The 16,101-nt window shown below is 39.3% G+C and overlaps 1 protein-coding gene across 2 annotated transcripts in view; it reads right to left on the bottom strand.

The window, feature by feature from the left end:
* REL (REL proto-oncogene, NF-kB subunit) overlaps positions 1-16,101 on the bottom strand; it is a 59,466-nt gene that overhangs the window by 30,690 nt on the left and 12,675 nt on the right. Inside the window, exons 3-4 of one of the 2 annotated variants that reach the window (XM_025184195.2) lie at positions 13,320-13,453; positions 97-239 (exon numbers count right to left, since the gene is read on the bottom strand). In XM_025184195.2, coding sequence (XP_025039980.1) covers positions 97-189 — 93 coding nt within the window. In that variant the 5' untranslated portion in view covers positions 190-239; positions 13,320-13,453. Of the gene's footprint in view, positions 1-96; positions 240-8,282; positions 8,525-13,319; positions 13,454-16,101 lie in introns of those variants that run through there. The other variant, XM_006122177.4, reaches the window with a different exon arrangement.

Raw genomic sequence — 16,101 nt, 5'->3', positions numbered from 1 at the left:
GGAATGGAGAATCAGGCCCTTTATTCACTGGATAAAGTCCCATGCACATCTACAGTATGTGTGATGTAAAAAAGTAATTACGGATAATAATATTACCTCTATAGAGGGATATGTCTTATTGCTGTCAGTACTACGTTCTCCTGGAATGCTGCCTGCTGATCGTCCTTCACATTTGTACCTGAAACGCATGCCTCTTTGCCTGGGTTGCTCGAATATTTCAACGCAGGGTTCAGACCCACCTTCAGGAAAATGAAATGTTTAAGGTTAAATACAATGTAGCTTTAAAAGCAAAGGAAGGGCAGTTTTGTGGTAATAGCAATGGAGCAGACCTCAGTAAATCTGAGTTCTACTCCTGGATCATCCAGTTTTCTTGTGGGACCTTGGGTAAATCATTTAGTTGATCTGTGCCTCAGTTTCCCCTCTGTGAAATGAAAGTGATGATAATTCCTTTCTCCCACTCTTACATATTTAGCTTGTCAGCTCCTCAGAACAGGGTCTGTCTCTTACTATGCGTATGAACACAATGGGAGCCCTGATGGAGAAGGCTTCTAGGAACTGTTGCAGTATACATAATCATTAGCAGGATTCTCTCTCCATGGAGCTCATTATTTCATAATGTCAAAATGAACAGATCACTAGTCCAAAGGAATATTTGAAATGTTTTAACTATAGTACATTTTTTTCTGAACGCAAGTCCTCTCAAAGTGAAGGTGTTTCCTCTGAATTGATTGATGTAGTGACTACTGCAGTGAAGCAATAAGTTTTATGCAAATTAGGCAAAACCCCCCTAATGCTTTCAGTTTCAATACTGTGGTCCCAGAAATTGCATGGTTGCTGAGGGCCATCTCTATTTCGAGCTATCCACTTCTCACAGGAGCCAGCATGAGCAATAAGGTTTCTCTCACGATTTTATTAAAGAGTATTTGGAAACAGTGAAAGGGCCCAGTGTGAGAGAAGGCAACTTTTAGGGAATGGGGGTCAGGAAAAGATGGTAGGGCTGACATCAGTTAAGGCTCTAGAAAGATCCTGACTAATAGCAGGATTCTTCATACCTTTCCTAGGGTGACATTTGCCTGGGCCTGGGCCTCACTTAAGACTATAGTGAATTCCGTCCTCACTGAGAACACTGAAAATGCTTGCCAGGCAAGCAGTGACATCAAAGTCATGTGACAAGCAAATATTGGAGAAGCAAAAATCAATAAATAAAATATTTAGTTTGGATGCTAAATTATCTTAGTAGGAACACACAGTCAAACTCTGCACTGACTGGCTGTACCTTACAAAGAAAGAAACAGAACTGGTAATATGGCACAGTTAAACACATACAGAAGCAAAGACCCTACAGCATGTCACTGAAACAATGTTAGAACTTCAACTGTTGTACCCAAAGTAGACAATAAGAGATAGAAATGCTGCTCACACTTTCACACATATATTTTTGACAGTTCTATAGAATAGGAGATTTTGGGGAAAGACACACTTCCATATTAATTTATTAAAATGTTCTCTTTTGTTGCTGCCAAAATGGTTTATAGTGGAACTCACCAGCTCAAAGTTTGTATGTATTGGTTCACAAGAATGTGATTTACTACTATATTTGTTGGGGCCAAAAAGGCTTTTTATTGCAATACTAGAAATCACTTCTCTCTTAGAGCAGGAAACTGCAGTAAGCTAAGTGACATGACAGCCCTTAGAAGAAACGTGTCAGAGAAAAGAAGAGGTCCATCTGCACAACATCATATTTATCTTTACTTTTATATTGATAGCTAGCTATGGAATGGTGATGTGCATAAAGATTCTGTTGCTGGTATGGGAACAGACTTTAAATCAAGCTGTATGTCTTTCTAAGGCTGTGTCCAGACTCAGGGTTTTTTTGAAAAAAGTAGCCTTTTTTCGAAAAACTTCACCTGCGTCTAAACTGCAGCCGCGTTCTTTCGAAATTAAATCGAAAGAATGCGGCTTTTCTTTCGACGGTGGTAAACCTAATTCCACGAGGAAGAACGCCTTCTTTCGAAAGTGCTCTTTCGAAAGAAGGCATTCTTGAAAGCAAACAGGCTTTTTAGAAAGAGAGCATCCAGACTCACTGGGTGCTTTCTTTCGAAAAAGCGGCTTGCTTTTTCGAAATTCCGCGTGCAGTCTAGATGCTCTCTTTCGAAAGAGGCTCTTTTGAAAGTATCTTTCGAAAGAGCCTCTTTCGAAAGAGGCTTGCAGTCTAGACATAGCCTAAGTGATGGCTGAACCAAAAGCTATGGGCTTGATGCAGGAACAACTGGTGAGGTGTTATGATTTATATTATGCAAAGTGTCAGACTACATTATTATAATGATCCCTTCTGGTCTTAAAGTCTATCAATCTATGAACAATGCTAGAGACAATTTGGAAGTCAAAAACTTCCCCAGTTATCTGAACGTTGTTATATCTATGCAACCCATCAGTTGAACGAAAGAGAATTTTGTTTCATGTCTCTCATTTCCAAGATTCCACTTTTTCATATTGTGCTGCCAAATCCTTTTTGAATGACAAAATGAACCTTAACATTGTTTTAGCGAACTTCTCACAAAAAGGAAGTAACTATATATGCCACTTTCCAGCCAGTGACTGTCTAGCTAAACATCTGACAATTTTAGAAATGACATCAGAAAATGAGTTGGCACGTTCAGTACATGCTGGCAATCACCATGACTTCTGCTCTTTTAAAAGGGCTGTCCCTTTCCTAAGCTCTTTCCCCTCTTGAAGTATGCTTTTGCAGATGCTGTCTTCACGGCAGAATGTGCATGACCCGCCAAAGGGGAATAAATAATAGAAACAGGGATGGTTAAACAAAAACAAACAAAAAGCCCTTAGAAGTGACACAGGGTTTTCATCATCTCAGAGTCAGGTCCTTAAACATTGTGCAAATATGTCTCTCACACTCAGAACTACTTATCCTTGTCTCATGAGCATAGTCCAGTGGTTGGGGTACAATGAGCAGTTCTATCACTTAGGGAATTATCACTTAACCTCTCTGTGCTTTATTTTCTCATCTGTAAATGGAGATAAAGATATACACTTTTGTGGAGCACTTTGAGACCTATAGACAGACAGTCACATTGCTATATGTGTGCTAAACTTTATTATTAAAAAAACAGTATCTATCTAGGGAGTTATAAAGTGCCTAATCATCAGGTTACTTAGGAGATATAGATATACAAACATGTACGTACAAATATACGTAGATGTGACCACAACCCTGCCCACCCACACATCACCTGTCAAAGCCATATAGAGTAGTGTCATTTATGATTGTATTTTATTATAGAACTGCTTCAAGCACTTTAATATCTTTACTTTAACCTATAATTTTACCTTCGATATAGACGTCTACAAGTGTTAGTGTTTCACCCACTGATGACATCAACTACATTTTTAAAAAGTCAGGCCTCAATTGTCTTCATGTAGATTTAATTTGTGGTTGAAATAAAGGTTACTTAAGTCATATACACTACTTATCAGTAGGTGTGTCCTTGGGGGAAAGCAAAATCCAATGACACAGTAACCTTCAGAGATTACAAATTAAACTTAATTTTAATTTTACTTTAAGAATCAAGTTACCTACAGTTTTACTAAACAAGGCACTATGCCACTGTACACAAGAAACACATTAAGAAATCTGTGTGAACCAAAGCAGTTGGAGACTTTGGATCAGCACTCTTTGTAGTAAATACTAGACATCCATTTCTTGTTCCCATTTTCTGTAAATGAATGTGCTCTTGCCAAAGCAATGCAGCTGAGACTATTTCACAACCCCCACTCAAACTCACACAGACAATGACATGTACTTTTTGGATTAAGAAGAATATAAACTGTGTCAAAAGCGGACATCTGAGGACTAATTCTGGAAGAATAAGATTCGACTTAATTATGCTACTGAAATGGAAAAAAACCTACAAATCCATATTAAAGGAAATACTAGTAGCTTTATTTATACTTATGTTTATTGGCAATAAGATTATTGTGCTGTGTATCCCAACATGCTTATTTGTATGTGCATGAATGCACTGAAAAGAACAATAAATAATTTTTTTTAAAATTAGCCGTAAATTCTCAGTGACATGAGTGACAGAAACTAGTGAAATCATCATGACAATGTGAGAACAGTAAGTTACTCTGAATCAAGATCTGGGACTCATTTTTTTAAAATCACTAATACAAAATTATCTAAACTGAGAAGCACAAAGAGTTTAAAGTTAGAGCCATCAAAATTAACAATGAAAGAAGCAAATATTGATTTCCCTGTCTACCACTAGGAAACAGGTCCTTTACAGACAAAGAGCTGATGCAAAAGTGCAGCTATGACTGCAAAGGGCTTTCAAAGAGTGGATGCTCTACCATTAATTAGAATACTTACTGTCCAAGAATGTGCAGTCGAAACAGGGAAGAAGAAATATGTGCACAGCATTCATCTTAAAGTTAAGATTCTTGGAATTCTTGAGTTACCTAGAGAAGTCTGGTTAGACCTCAGTAGTGAGTTTATGGAAAGGTGAAGAACAAAGTCAAAACGGGCTGTGATGTAATATGCAACTTTCACTGCTCAGCAGGAAGAACATGGACTCAAATTTTACCTCAAGCTAGCATTGCCACAGATTCCTCTGGAGAGAAGGGACAGGCTGTGAAGAGGCAATGACATAAGAATATTCAATTCTTGCATGCCATAAGAATATTCAATTCTTGCATGCAACTGGGAGGTGTTCTGCAGTAATGCAGTATCTGGAGTGCATGAAAGAGTTGGAGGCATGCTAGAGAGTGACTATCGACAACATGTAATCACTATACAAAACCACAATAAAGTGGGGGTATTTTAGGTGTGCAGATTATGGTGCCACTGGTGGAAAAAAATTGCCCCTCCAACTCATATGCAGATGCCCTCCCTATTCAGAATCTGTGGACCAGGTGTCCAATCTGCATACCAAAAATCAGTGGCTGCTTCTGAAAAATTAGACCCTAAATTCTAAGCATCTGCCACAGCAGCCTAGGCAGGAGGAGGACAGGTGATAGATCTACTATTAAACATTCTGACTTAACCTAAAACAAGTGCAAATACATTCTTAAATCTTAATTCAGAAAGGGCAATCCTCCAGACAAGCATTCATGACCTGTGCATCTTCTAAATAGATGCAGTTTAGAAGCAAAACTGTTTTATGTACTTCTTCTTTCTTGTCATGTGACATTACAGAATAGTAACTAGAAGAGAAGCCTGTAAATACTAGGAAGTTAAGAATTTCCCCTGCTAAAAATTCCTTCTCCAATTGTTAATAAGTTGAAAATATATTACTCGAGGATAAGAAAGATATCTACTGTCTCAACTTATCTGCTTTAAAATACAATATATTTTAAAAAAGTGTGTGTGAATTCAATAAATTGATTTATCTAATTAAGAGCCAGTATTTAGATGAGCAAATAAAACATGTACATTGGCAACAGCTGACTGAGCAGTTGACATTCACATACCATATATAGGTTAGGGAAAACTTTTCTTGCCAGCAATCACTCTAATTCATGCAACCAGTTCTAAAACTAAAAATTATTAAATCCTTATGAAACATGCCTGAGGACAAACTTTTCAAAGGATGTGGAATGCAAGGACTTTGCTGAGACCAAGAGAAACTAAATTAGAACTTTGATTCCTATGGCTACCAAATCTGTGATCACTTTCAATGGTACTGCCTCTCCCTTTCATACTAATTTATTTTGGCCATCACCTCTTCTAATTTGAATTGGGATCAGTTAAGCACTAAGCTGACATTAGCCAACTGATGTTTGCCCCAATCTGAGACATATACTGTAAATTTAGTCTCTTTATTTGAACAAGGATTCATTTTTCTTTTATATTTCAATGAGCCATTTTGAACATTATCAGAATCTTTTAATGTTTTAATTAATTCAGATGTTATGTTTGTTCATTAACTTATTCCTTATGGCTACCTAAGAGCTACTTGGACAAGGATTTAATATTGCTTCTAAAAATTGTGATTGTCGCCTTTTTAGCAAAACATCTGAAAATCTTGGCTTATTATTCTTAATGAATAACAAAAATAGGCCAAGATTCTCAGATGCAACTAGTGACTTAGGAAGGGAGGCACTCCATTTTTAGGTGCTCAACTTGAGACAATGTATAGGCACTGTACACCTACCCTTAGAAAGTCATATCCCTTTAAGATGTCTGAAGTTGGGTACCTACATATTTAAGCAGCCAAAAATCACTAGTAATTTTCATAACCTGTTCATGTGCAATATATATTGAGCCTCAAAAATCACTGCATGCATGAATTAGTTAAGACACACCTCTTAAACAACTGGGGCTTTTCATGTTATATTAACTCTTGCAATTAGGACATTTCTGGGTGATTGAAATGCAACTCTCTCTTACCCTCAAGACTGCCACAACCCACAAGGATCAGAGGCACCAACTGTCCAATATGGTGACCATTTATTTTTATTTAAAAGTTTTGCTACCTTCTTTCCAAGGGATAAAATGACACCTTTAAGGCCCTTTAGGAATACCCATGCTCACAGTAGAAATAAATCTCATTCCCAGTTATGACAGCTGAGAAGGAGCCTGGGTTCCTTGGATGCCCTGATAGGAAAAGGAAGACTCTCCAAAGCTCCCTCCCACTGGCAGGCATTTACTCTCCTCCTTCCCACCCCTCCTCAAAAAAACCCTGCTTTATTACAGGGAAGGTAAGGCAGGATAAGAATCAGTGCCTTCCTCCCAGATGTTAAGCAGCAAAGGAGGGAACAAACTAGCACCCAGGGAGAGCTTCGTACAAACAAAGCAGTCAGATGTTTGTGAAAAGGGGGTTAGTGCTCATCCACCTGTACCATGGATGTGAGTATGGAAGGGATCTAGCAAGCCTATTGCAGATGTCAGAGCAGTGGATGGAGCTCATGTCTACCTAAGGAGTAGGTTCTCAGAAGAGGTTCTAAAATGGGCTCACCCCCCTCTCATGCCACCACCGCTGGGTTTTTTTTTGTTAAAGGACATTCATATTGATCAAATAACCAGCTTTTCCTCTCCCACCTTCAACCAAATGACAGCTGAGGGAAAGTGAATGTGACTGTCCCTTATATAATGTTTGTTATATTCTCCTATATACACTAACTGCAAACAAAACAGAACATTGGGGTTGCATTTTCAAATGTGAATATTCACAATTAGACAACTAAACACCTATTTTAGGCATCTTAATAGGGATTTGGGGACCTAACTCAGATATTTAACTGTTTGAATACAGATTTAGATGCCTTACTTTTTAATATCCAAGTCTGAAAATTTGGTCCAAACTGTGTCAAGAAAATTACTTGAGTATTCATAAACGTATTGTTTAATTTTGTTCTTCTACCACAGAAAATTTCACATGGTGTAAATTTTGTGATAAGCTCAGGCACAGGCATATTTGTGTGTATATTTTACACTTGTTTCATATTCTTCTCTTTGATTGATTTATCATAGAAAGTAGTAGCGGAAGGAGGAATTTTAAATGTTGGGGACATGACTATAGTGAAGTGAACAGAACTACTGACATTTACACCCATGGTGAATTTGGTCTTATAAAATTCTGCCGGCATTCTTACAAAAAGCCACACTTGAAACTCATGTCATGTGAACAGACTTCCTCATCGACTAGCTCTCACACGGCTACTTCCCTTCATCAACAACAACAACAAAAATTAATTCTTTCCTTCACCACCTCTTCCTGTGTGTCACACTCAAGTCATATTCTCATCAAGGCCTTGGTGGAGCTGTTTTTGTTTAGGTCGGTGCGCACACAGTAGACCCTGAATACACAGCCATGTCAGATTCAGAAACTTGCCATTGGGCGAGGTCAGATAATGTCAATCGAGCCTCTCTTGGCAGCAGATGTCTTCACGGCAGGAATAGAAGGCAAGTGTCTTCTGCCAAGCCCAGAGCTCTGCCCAAGCTGGGTGAGGAGGGCACGCCAGCCCAACTCACTGCCGGTTGTACGGAAGTTAGGCACCTCGTCACACGCTTGCACTGTTCGCAGCCCCCCAGGTGACCTCTCCTCACCCGCTAAGCCCTTCGGGGCTTCAGAGGCTTTTGCACGCGTACAGGAGATCGACGCTACAGCCTGCAGTGCAAGCCCAAGCTCCGTATCACTGCATGTCCCCACACTGCACGGGGCAGCCCTTCCACCGGCCGCCCCGCCGGGGCTCGGGCTGCAGAGGAGCTGGCCCCACGCAGCGAGCGCAAGGCGCCCTATGGAGAGCGCCCTGCAGCCACTTACCAGCCATGGTGCCCGCTCAGCCCGGGACTCTCCGCGGCGGCGGTTCCGCGCTCTCCTGATGCTCCGGCTCAGCTGGTCCCGGCCCTACCTCGGCCGCTCCTCCCTACGGCTGGGAATTTCCCGCTAGGGTGACGGCTTGGTGACGTCGGACTCAAAAAGGCCGGTCTCCCCCCCACGCTTGCTGCGGCTGCCCTGTGCTGTACGCTTGAGGGGAAGGGAGGGGAGGGATGATCTCAGCGGGGATACACCTACCTACAGTAGCAGCAAGCTGTCCCCTCCCCCCTCCGTGCTACAGAGCTACATGCAGTGCCCACACGCCGCGGTGTAGCGATCTGCTGGCTGCTCCCCGCCCCCAACCTGCTTCCTCCAGCTGCACCTCCTCGCATGCCAGGCTGACCCTCGCTTGGCTGCTAGAGTGTAACATACGCCTCGCATGCCAGCACTAGCTGGGGCGCTGTCCTCTGTTGCCACTGGCAAGACAGGTTCAGGCGGTTCCTGATTCACTGTCAGCTTGTGGGGTAGTGTGAAAGTGCCCTCTCTGCTGGGCATGCACAGATTTTCCTCTTCTGCTTCTATCTCACACAAATACACACAGCCCCTCTTCACACCGTACAGGTACCCCATATATAATTATAATTCACACACACGGGGTAGCCACATTGATACCAAGAGACGTGCTTTTGAAATATCTAAAAGTGCGAACCTCAGACGGGACAACTTACAACTTAAAATACAACGAATAGTCTTACAGCACCTTAGAGACTAACAAAACATGTAGATGGTATCATGAGCACAACCCACATCTTCAGATGAAACACAGTAAGTCAATTCAACAGTAATCTATGGGCATGACAAAATTCACAATGTTGCCTATGTGTAAAACAAGCACAAGATGTCCAGGCAATCGTCCCACTTGGGTGCAATGCATTACACTCTCTCACACTGCTGCAGTATCAGTATCAAGCAGCTCCATAATCATGGTTGCAATTGAATGACCAATTGAGCTCCTTATTTCCCAGACTATAATAACCAACATTAGTAGATTAAATATGATATTTTTAGCAAATTTGACAATTGATTCCTCAATTGTGACATACTAAAAACAAAGCTGCTCTCCGAGTTACGAATAAGTTACGGATCAACACTTGGTCCGTAACTCAAAGTGTTCATAACTTGGATCCCAGAGAGTTACATGGTGACCGCACTGTTCGTAAGCGCAGATCGCCGTTCGTAACTCGGATCCGTATTTATGACTGCTTTGGTTGTAAGTGCGGATGGTCGTAAGTGGAGGTGGTCGTAACTCCGGGAGTGGCTGTAATTCAAGATTTTAACATTTTTTTCATGCCTGCCCCAGTTTAAGCAGTTAACCAGTTAACCATAATATTTTTCCAGTTAACAGATTAAATGGGATTTTACATCCCTAACTCAGTCCTACTACTTTAATTAGTTGAATTGGAACAGTTTACAGACATCCCTTGAACTTTGCAGAAATCTAGATTCAGGTGCCATACTGGCTCCAACCTCCATGATTTGCAGAGAGGTCAATGTTGAGCGAGTCTAAAAGAGTAAAAGAATCCCTGCTCACAGATTTTTTATTTTTTTTTGGTGACGTGAGGATTACTTTGCACTGAGCTAGCAACAAGTTTTTAGCATTTAAATCTTTTAATTGAGAATGTTTCAATCATACATAATGGCAAGTAATAAACAACAAATCTAAAGTAACATTCTTGAACAAGACACATTAAAAATTAGTACAGTAACGATGGCTTGAAAATGTACTGAAGAATAGCACTGAACTGATATTTTCTGTCATGTTTCTTCCTATCTCAGCCTTTTTTATTTTAAACTAGGCATATTAGGATAATACATTAAACACCAAAACAGGAAATCATATTTTTTAAATATTTAAATTCAAACATACCAATTTATGACCTGAAGTAAGAAGGATTGGACAAATTGTAGCATAATATTATTTTCATCATTTTGTAGGCCAATGCAACCCAATGGAAGTAAATGAGAATCTGCCTACATCAGGTATGAATTTGGTTCCATGTTTCTAGACATGCTCTCCCTATCACTTTGTACACTGGGCTAAAAAAGCACTTTTCCTCCCTAAATATCCGTAGTTGACTTTTCCTGTACTAGCAGGTATGTAAAATTAGAGACTTTTTTTCCCTTTACAAAACAAAATTAAAATTTGCAGGCTTCTGTCTCAATAATATTATCTAAATTCCTAGCATCAGTACTTTAGCTGGTTTAAATCAACAGAGCTCCTCTGCTTCTAGAGAACTGTGCCTTTTACACCTGCCAAGGATCAGGACAAGTATGTTATGTATTGCACATCTATTCAATTGTTAGCATGGTAGGCTTTATTACATATGTACTGGGTGTAGTACAAATTAATTTATTAAACTGTATACATAAAAACTAAATAAAGAAATCCTTTGGATTAGGCTGTAAGATTATCCAAATCTCTATTCTTTTGCTCCTGATTAAAGGTTTGAAAGGGATGAATGGCTAGATCATTGAAATTCAGTGGTCCACAGATGTAACAAACATTGTTTGTATATTTATTGCTTGGAACAGGAATACATATTGATTTTTTCCCCCAAAAAATCAAAACTTCAGATGTATTGTACTTGTACAGCACCTTTCACACATATTGCATCCTAAAGCTCTACAGGGTTAGGAGTGGACTTTATAAGATGCTGATTGAATTAAGCACCTAAATGCCTTTGAGGATTTGGACCTTAGATACTAACAGGTGTCAAACAAATACCCCAAGAAAGGTATATTTACATGGGAGCCATAGTTTAGATTTTCTAACACAAGTCTGATTTTACAGAGAGAAAAAGAGAGAGATTTGGAAGTGATTTGGATAAGGGGTTCCAGAACTATGATAGCTTGGAAAGAGTGGATTGATTAATTTAAAAAAATATTCTAATTTTGTTGCCACTTTGTAAGTAAACAAAAACATCCATAAAGCAAGAGAGAGGAAAAAATAAAATTCAGTCTTTTAATAGCTGAAATTCTGTGTCCAACATCAAATTTTAGGTGATTAAATTCTAATGTCAAAAGTGAATTTACTTTTGCATTGCTAACATTGCTATGGAATATCTGCTCTAAACTGGTGAACTTAATTCAGCTGAAAATATGTTCTGACATGCAAAAGGTCCTGCCTATTATATAACTGGTTTTGACAGGGTAATAAAAAGGAAAGGGGAAGGCTACAGCCTCGCTCCTCCCAGTTGTTGATCCTGGAAAGACCCTGAGTGGAGTCAATTTATGCTGGGTTTTAGTTTTGGTAGTAAAACAAGGCATGAAGAAAGAGATATGAAGTAAAGTGTAACTTCCCCAGCTGCTAAGCGTGCAATCCAGTTTACAAGATGTCACGGAATTAAGAGAGACTTATGGTTTCAATACAAAAGAAAAGAAGAAGAAGCCTCTCTCTCTTTCCCTGAACAGACAGATCTTAAGAGGAAACCTGACCACTAGAGAGGCTCCTCAATGGAAAGGGAACAAAAAAAGGATTATTTCCAACCAACAGTTCACAGAATGGGGATTGCTGGTGAACCTGTCATGACTAGTGAGAGTCTGTGAATCCTGAACCATGTGTAAGAATGTTTCAGACTCAGAAGCTAGTTTTGGTATGGCGGAGGAGCTAGAGCTGCAGGGAACTTAGGATCCTAATTAGAGAGGTTCTTCCCTCCCCCTCTCATCCTGCTATTGCTGATCCCCAAGCCTCTTCCTAGACATATTTTTCCTCTCCCCCTTCCTATGTGCTATAAGAAGAGACCATTATCCAGTTCTTCAGAGGTCTCCCCCTCCTGTCCAGAAACTGGAGTTAGGACACTTAGTAGTCAACATGGCATGGGTTATTCCCTTTTCCCCTATGCCTCCTAACTTCTGCAGGACTGGATCTCTTAGGGCTTGCAGGAGCTGGTCCATGGGCCCATTTTTCAAACTATTCCTAGCAGGCACATATCAGTGTCTGGAGAGCATTCTGCAACCCAAGAACATTATATTTTTAAAAAATGACAGTACCTAGAAAATTCAGGGTTAAGGTTGTGCTCCTCAAAACAATGCTTCTAACGACCTTAACTCTGCCCCCATAGAAAGAACTGTCTACCTTGACATCACATAAGAAAACTTAATACTGTATAGAAACATTTTGTTGCTGACTTGCATCTATTGTAGTTTTAATTTTATTTATCTGAGAGCTTATTCATGTTTGAAGCTTAACAGAGACTGGGCTGAGCTACTCACTCTCACTTAGAGAAAGTTCTCTAGACACAGCAATGTGAGAGAGCTCTCACAGCAATGGTGTATAGTACGGCTACCACAGCACAGCTACATTGATAGAAATTCTGCTGTAGCATTGTAGAATAAATGCTTCCTATAGTGACTGAAGGATTTTTTCCATCACTATAGATGCTTCATTTCCCCAAGCAATGTCAGCTGGTTACCAGAAGCATTCTTTCATTGACTTATCTGAGTCTGCAATGGGGGTTGGGTCATCATAGCTATGGTACTCAGGCATATACATTTTTCACACATCTAAGCATTGCAGCTATATTAACCAAACTTTTAAGCATAGACCAGGTCTTAAAGTAGGTGTACACATAACTGAGTATAAATGAGAATCAGTCCCCAATAGTCCAAAAATTATTTTACAATGGCCAATTAATAAATAAATCTTTCAATTTCCACTGTTCTCACCAAACCTCATTTTAATTATTTTAAACATTTAGCAAAATCAAATACATCATTTCATCTCATCACACACTAATTTACTCTTGCTCACTCCTCCCCCTCCCCCACCTTTTAAAATTATCTTTACATCTCCCTAAATTCATGTGGAGACACCATTTATTTGCCAAAATTTTACCATACGTTACATCAATTAGTTTTATATGCCCTTCTACTCTACAATTCGCATTGCTTTTGGTCTACTGATTAAAGAGAACTGATGATGTAGCAGTATATAACATGTCTAAATGTCATGAGCAAATGATTCAAAGTTTAATTTCATCATACCATTATTGATCAGTAACTACTCAGTCAAGAGATTTTTCTGATGAGTTGTTTGTGACTTTTTTTCCTCGCTGGATCTCTTCCTTTGGTTTTCACTCTGGTTTTGGTTGCAGAGATGCATCCCATATTGATGGAGACTAAGAAAAGATCCAAACATAAATGAGAAGTTAAAGAATTCATTTGTTTCTGCTGCTATATGTTTTCTACTTCCAGGTTTAAAATGTATTAGGCAACCTTGAAACAACCAGCCTAGTATGTGGTGTGTTTTCTTTAAAGATCTAGAGTGCACAGATCATATGATAAATCATTTTTTCTTGTGGAAGGTATTTAGAGAAATTAATCAATCACCCTTTTCTCTTGCAATTAGTATTCTCACTAGAAAATTTAACTTCTATACTGCTAGCTAAATTCTTATCTCTTTTTTTCAAGTCAAAATTTGTATCCACATCAGATCCACAATCCACAAATATGATCATGGGCTCTGTCATTGTAATAAAGGTATGATACAAGAGTTCTTGTGGAGACTGGTCTTTATTATCTGGCTCTAGCCATAGAGCATGTCATGTGGTAACATTAGCATCTATTGACCCAGTACCTTACTTAATAAGTAAGATGTGCTTTTCCAAAAGACACAGTTCTATAAGGAAAGCTGCAATTAAATTAGAAATGCTGTTTTCCTATGCATTCTGCCTTGCAGTCTCCGCCAAATATTTATGCCTTAATTCCATACAGTGCTTAAACATTTATATAAGAGTCTATTTTTTAAAGTGATATTACAAAGGCCTCTTAGACAGACATGTTAAGGTTTCATTGTCTCCTGAAGGCAACTGGCTCTTCAGTCAAAAAATCAAATTCTGCAGCCATTTCACACAGAAAACTCTGAGGCAGGCATCCTGTCTCTTAATTATAAAAAATAGTAATAAGACTATTGGTATTACAATGAAATAATGTAATAATTCCTATCAACAAGGAACTTTCAAAGTTGTAGTTAAGGTAAAGGCTTAGATTTTTCCTTATAACAGCTTTGAAAGCCCCTGCTTTGTCATGCATATGAAATACAGATGGTTTCTGCCATTTCTCAGCCTTTTTATGCATCATTTGACTGTCAAGATGGCAATTTCCTGCGTTACTTTTTTTTTAAATTATATTTAACACAAGTGTTCATTTGTCATTGTAATCTGATGTAGTGGCTGGCCTCTCTTATTATATAAACAGAAATAATTTGATAAATAATCATTTATCTGCACATTATTTCTACATATAAATCCTTCCACTCAGTGCTAATGCAGAAGGCAGGTAAGCCGTGTTCTTAGAGTTTTTTGGTTTACATATTGCTCTAAGCCAATACTTTAGGCCTGGTAAAAGATACAATCTATGAGGAGTCTTATAGGATAACACTCTCAGATGCCTGGAAAGAACAGCTATATTTTTTCTATGCAAGATCAACTATACACTTTCAATCGGAGTGACTTTAATTTTAGACTAAAAAAAAACAACCAAGAAAGAACCCAGGTAAAAATCTCCAGAACATAGTGTGTCTCTCTCGTCAGTAACACAGTCTGCACTATCTCTACCTCACAAAATGATGAAACAAAAGATAGGACTATGCAGCACTTTAAAGACTAACAAGATGGTTTATTAGGTGATGAACTTAATAAACCATCTTGTTAGTCTTTAAAGTGCTGCATAATCCTGTCTTTTGTTTCAGTAAGACCAGACTAACACGGCTACATCTCTATTACTATTTCACAAAATGATAGCTGTCTTGTAGATTTCCTAAAGATGAAAAGGTGGGGTACACAGAAAACAAAGTCATAACAGTTACACAGTCTGCATTAACCAAAAACCTTACTCCGACTAAGAGCCTAGTCAGAGTAATCGATAACAAACTGGAGCAAATGAACACTCATAAAATTATATTGGATTTAAAGCAGCAACCTTAGAACAAAGATACAGTGGTAACAAGTACAGTATAAAAGCTTAGAGCAAAAGCTGACATGGCTAAGGAACAGGGAGAGGCAGAAAGTACGACAGGACATACTTATAACTGAGGCCTGATCTACACTAGAAAATTAGGGAAATTCAACTATGTAGGTTGGGAGTGAAAAATCCATATCCTAGCAGCATTGTTAAGCCCATGGTAAGTTCCAGTGCAGACAGCGCTAGATGAACAGAAGAATTACCCCAACCAATGAGAGAATCCAGGGCTGACAAAAGACTTCACGGCCGAGCGAGGTGGAGGGCGGGGGTGAGTGGGGCAAGGAGGGACCTGACTCCAGTCCTTCTGGAAGGGGTGGATCCATGAATGGAAGGGGTAAGGCTGGGGGGCTTAGCTTTCCTCACCCAGTCCTTCATTGCCCCTGGGGGCTACAGGGTATGCACTGTGCAGGGCTCTGGCAGCAATTTAAAGGACCAGGTATTCATGTCTGAGATAGCAGTGATGACGAACAGGAACCTTGGGCCCTTTTAAAATGTCCAGGCCCCAAAGCAGCTGCCCCTTTTACTCCTCCTTCTGTTGGTGGTAGGTAATGTAATGTCCGTACAACAGTGCAGCTGCGCTCCTGCCACATTTAGACCAGACCTTACTTAGACAACTCAGAAGGTTGATAAAGCAACTACAATGTCAAAATGTGAGAGAATGAGGATCATATTTATAATCTGAAAATGACAGTACTGTCTGATATGGAGTTTGTTCAAAGCAAAACTCAGGGAGGTTCAAATAATTGCTGATCAAAATGAAGTAAACTGTCAAAGTTTTGCACAAATCTAACCGCTATCTGTAACA

This window comes from Pelodiscus sinensis, chromosome 3 (genome assembly GCF_049634645.1).
Source record: "Pelodiscus sinensis isolate JC-2024 chromosome 3, ASM4963464v1, whole genome shotgun sequence".
NCBI lineage: Eukaryota > Metazoa > Chordata > Testudines > Trionychidae > Pelodiscus > Pelodiscus sinensis.
This window is presented reverse-complemented; position numbering and strand designations above follow the sequence as displayed.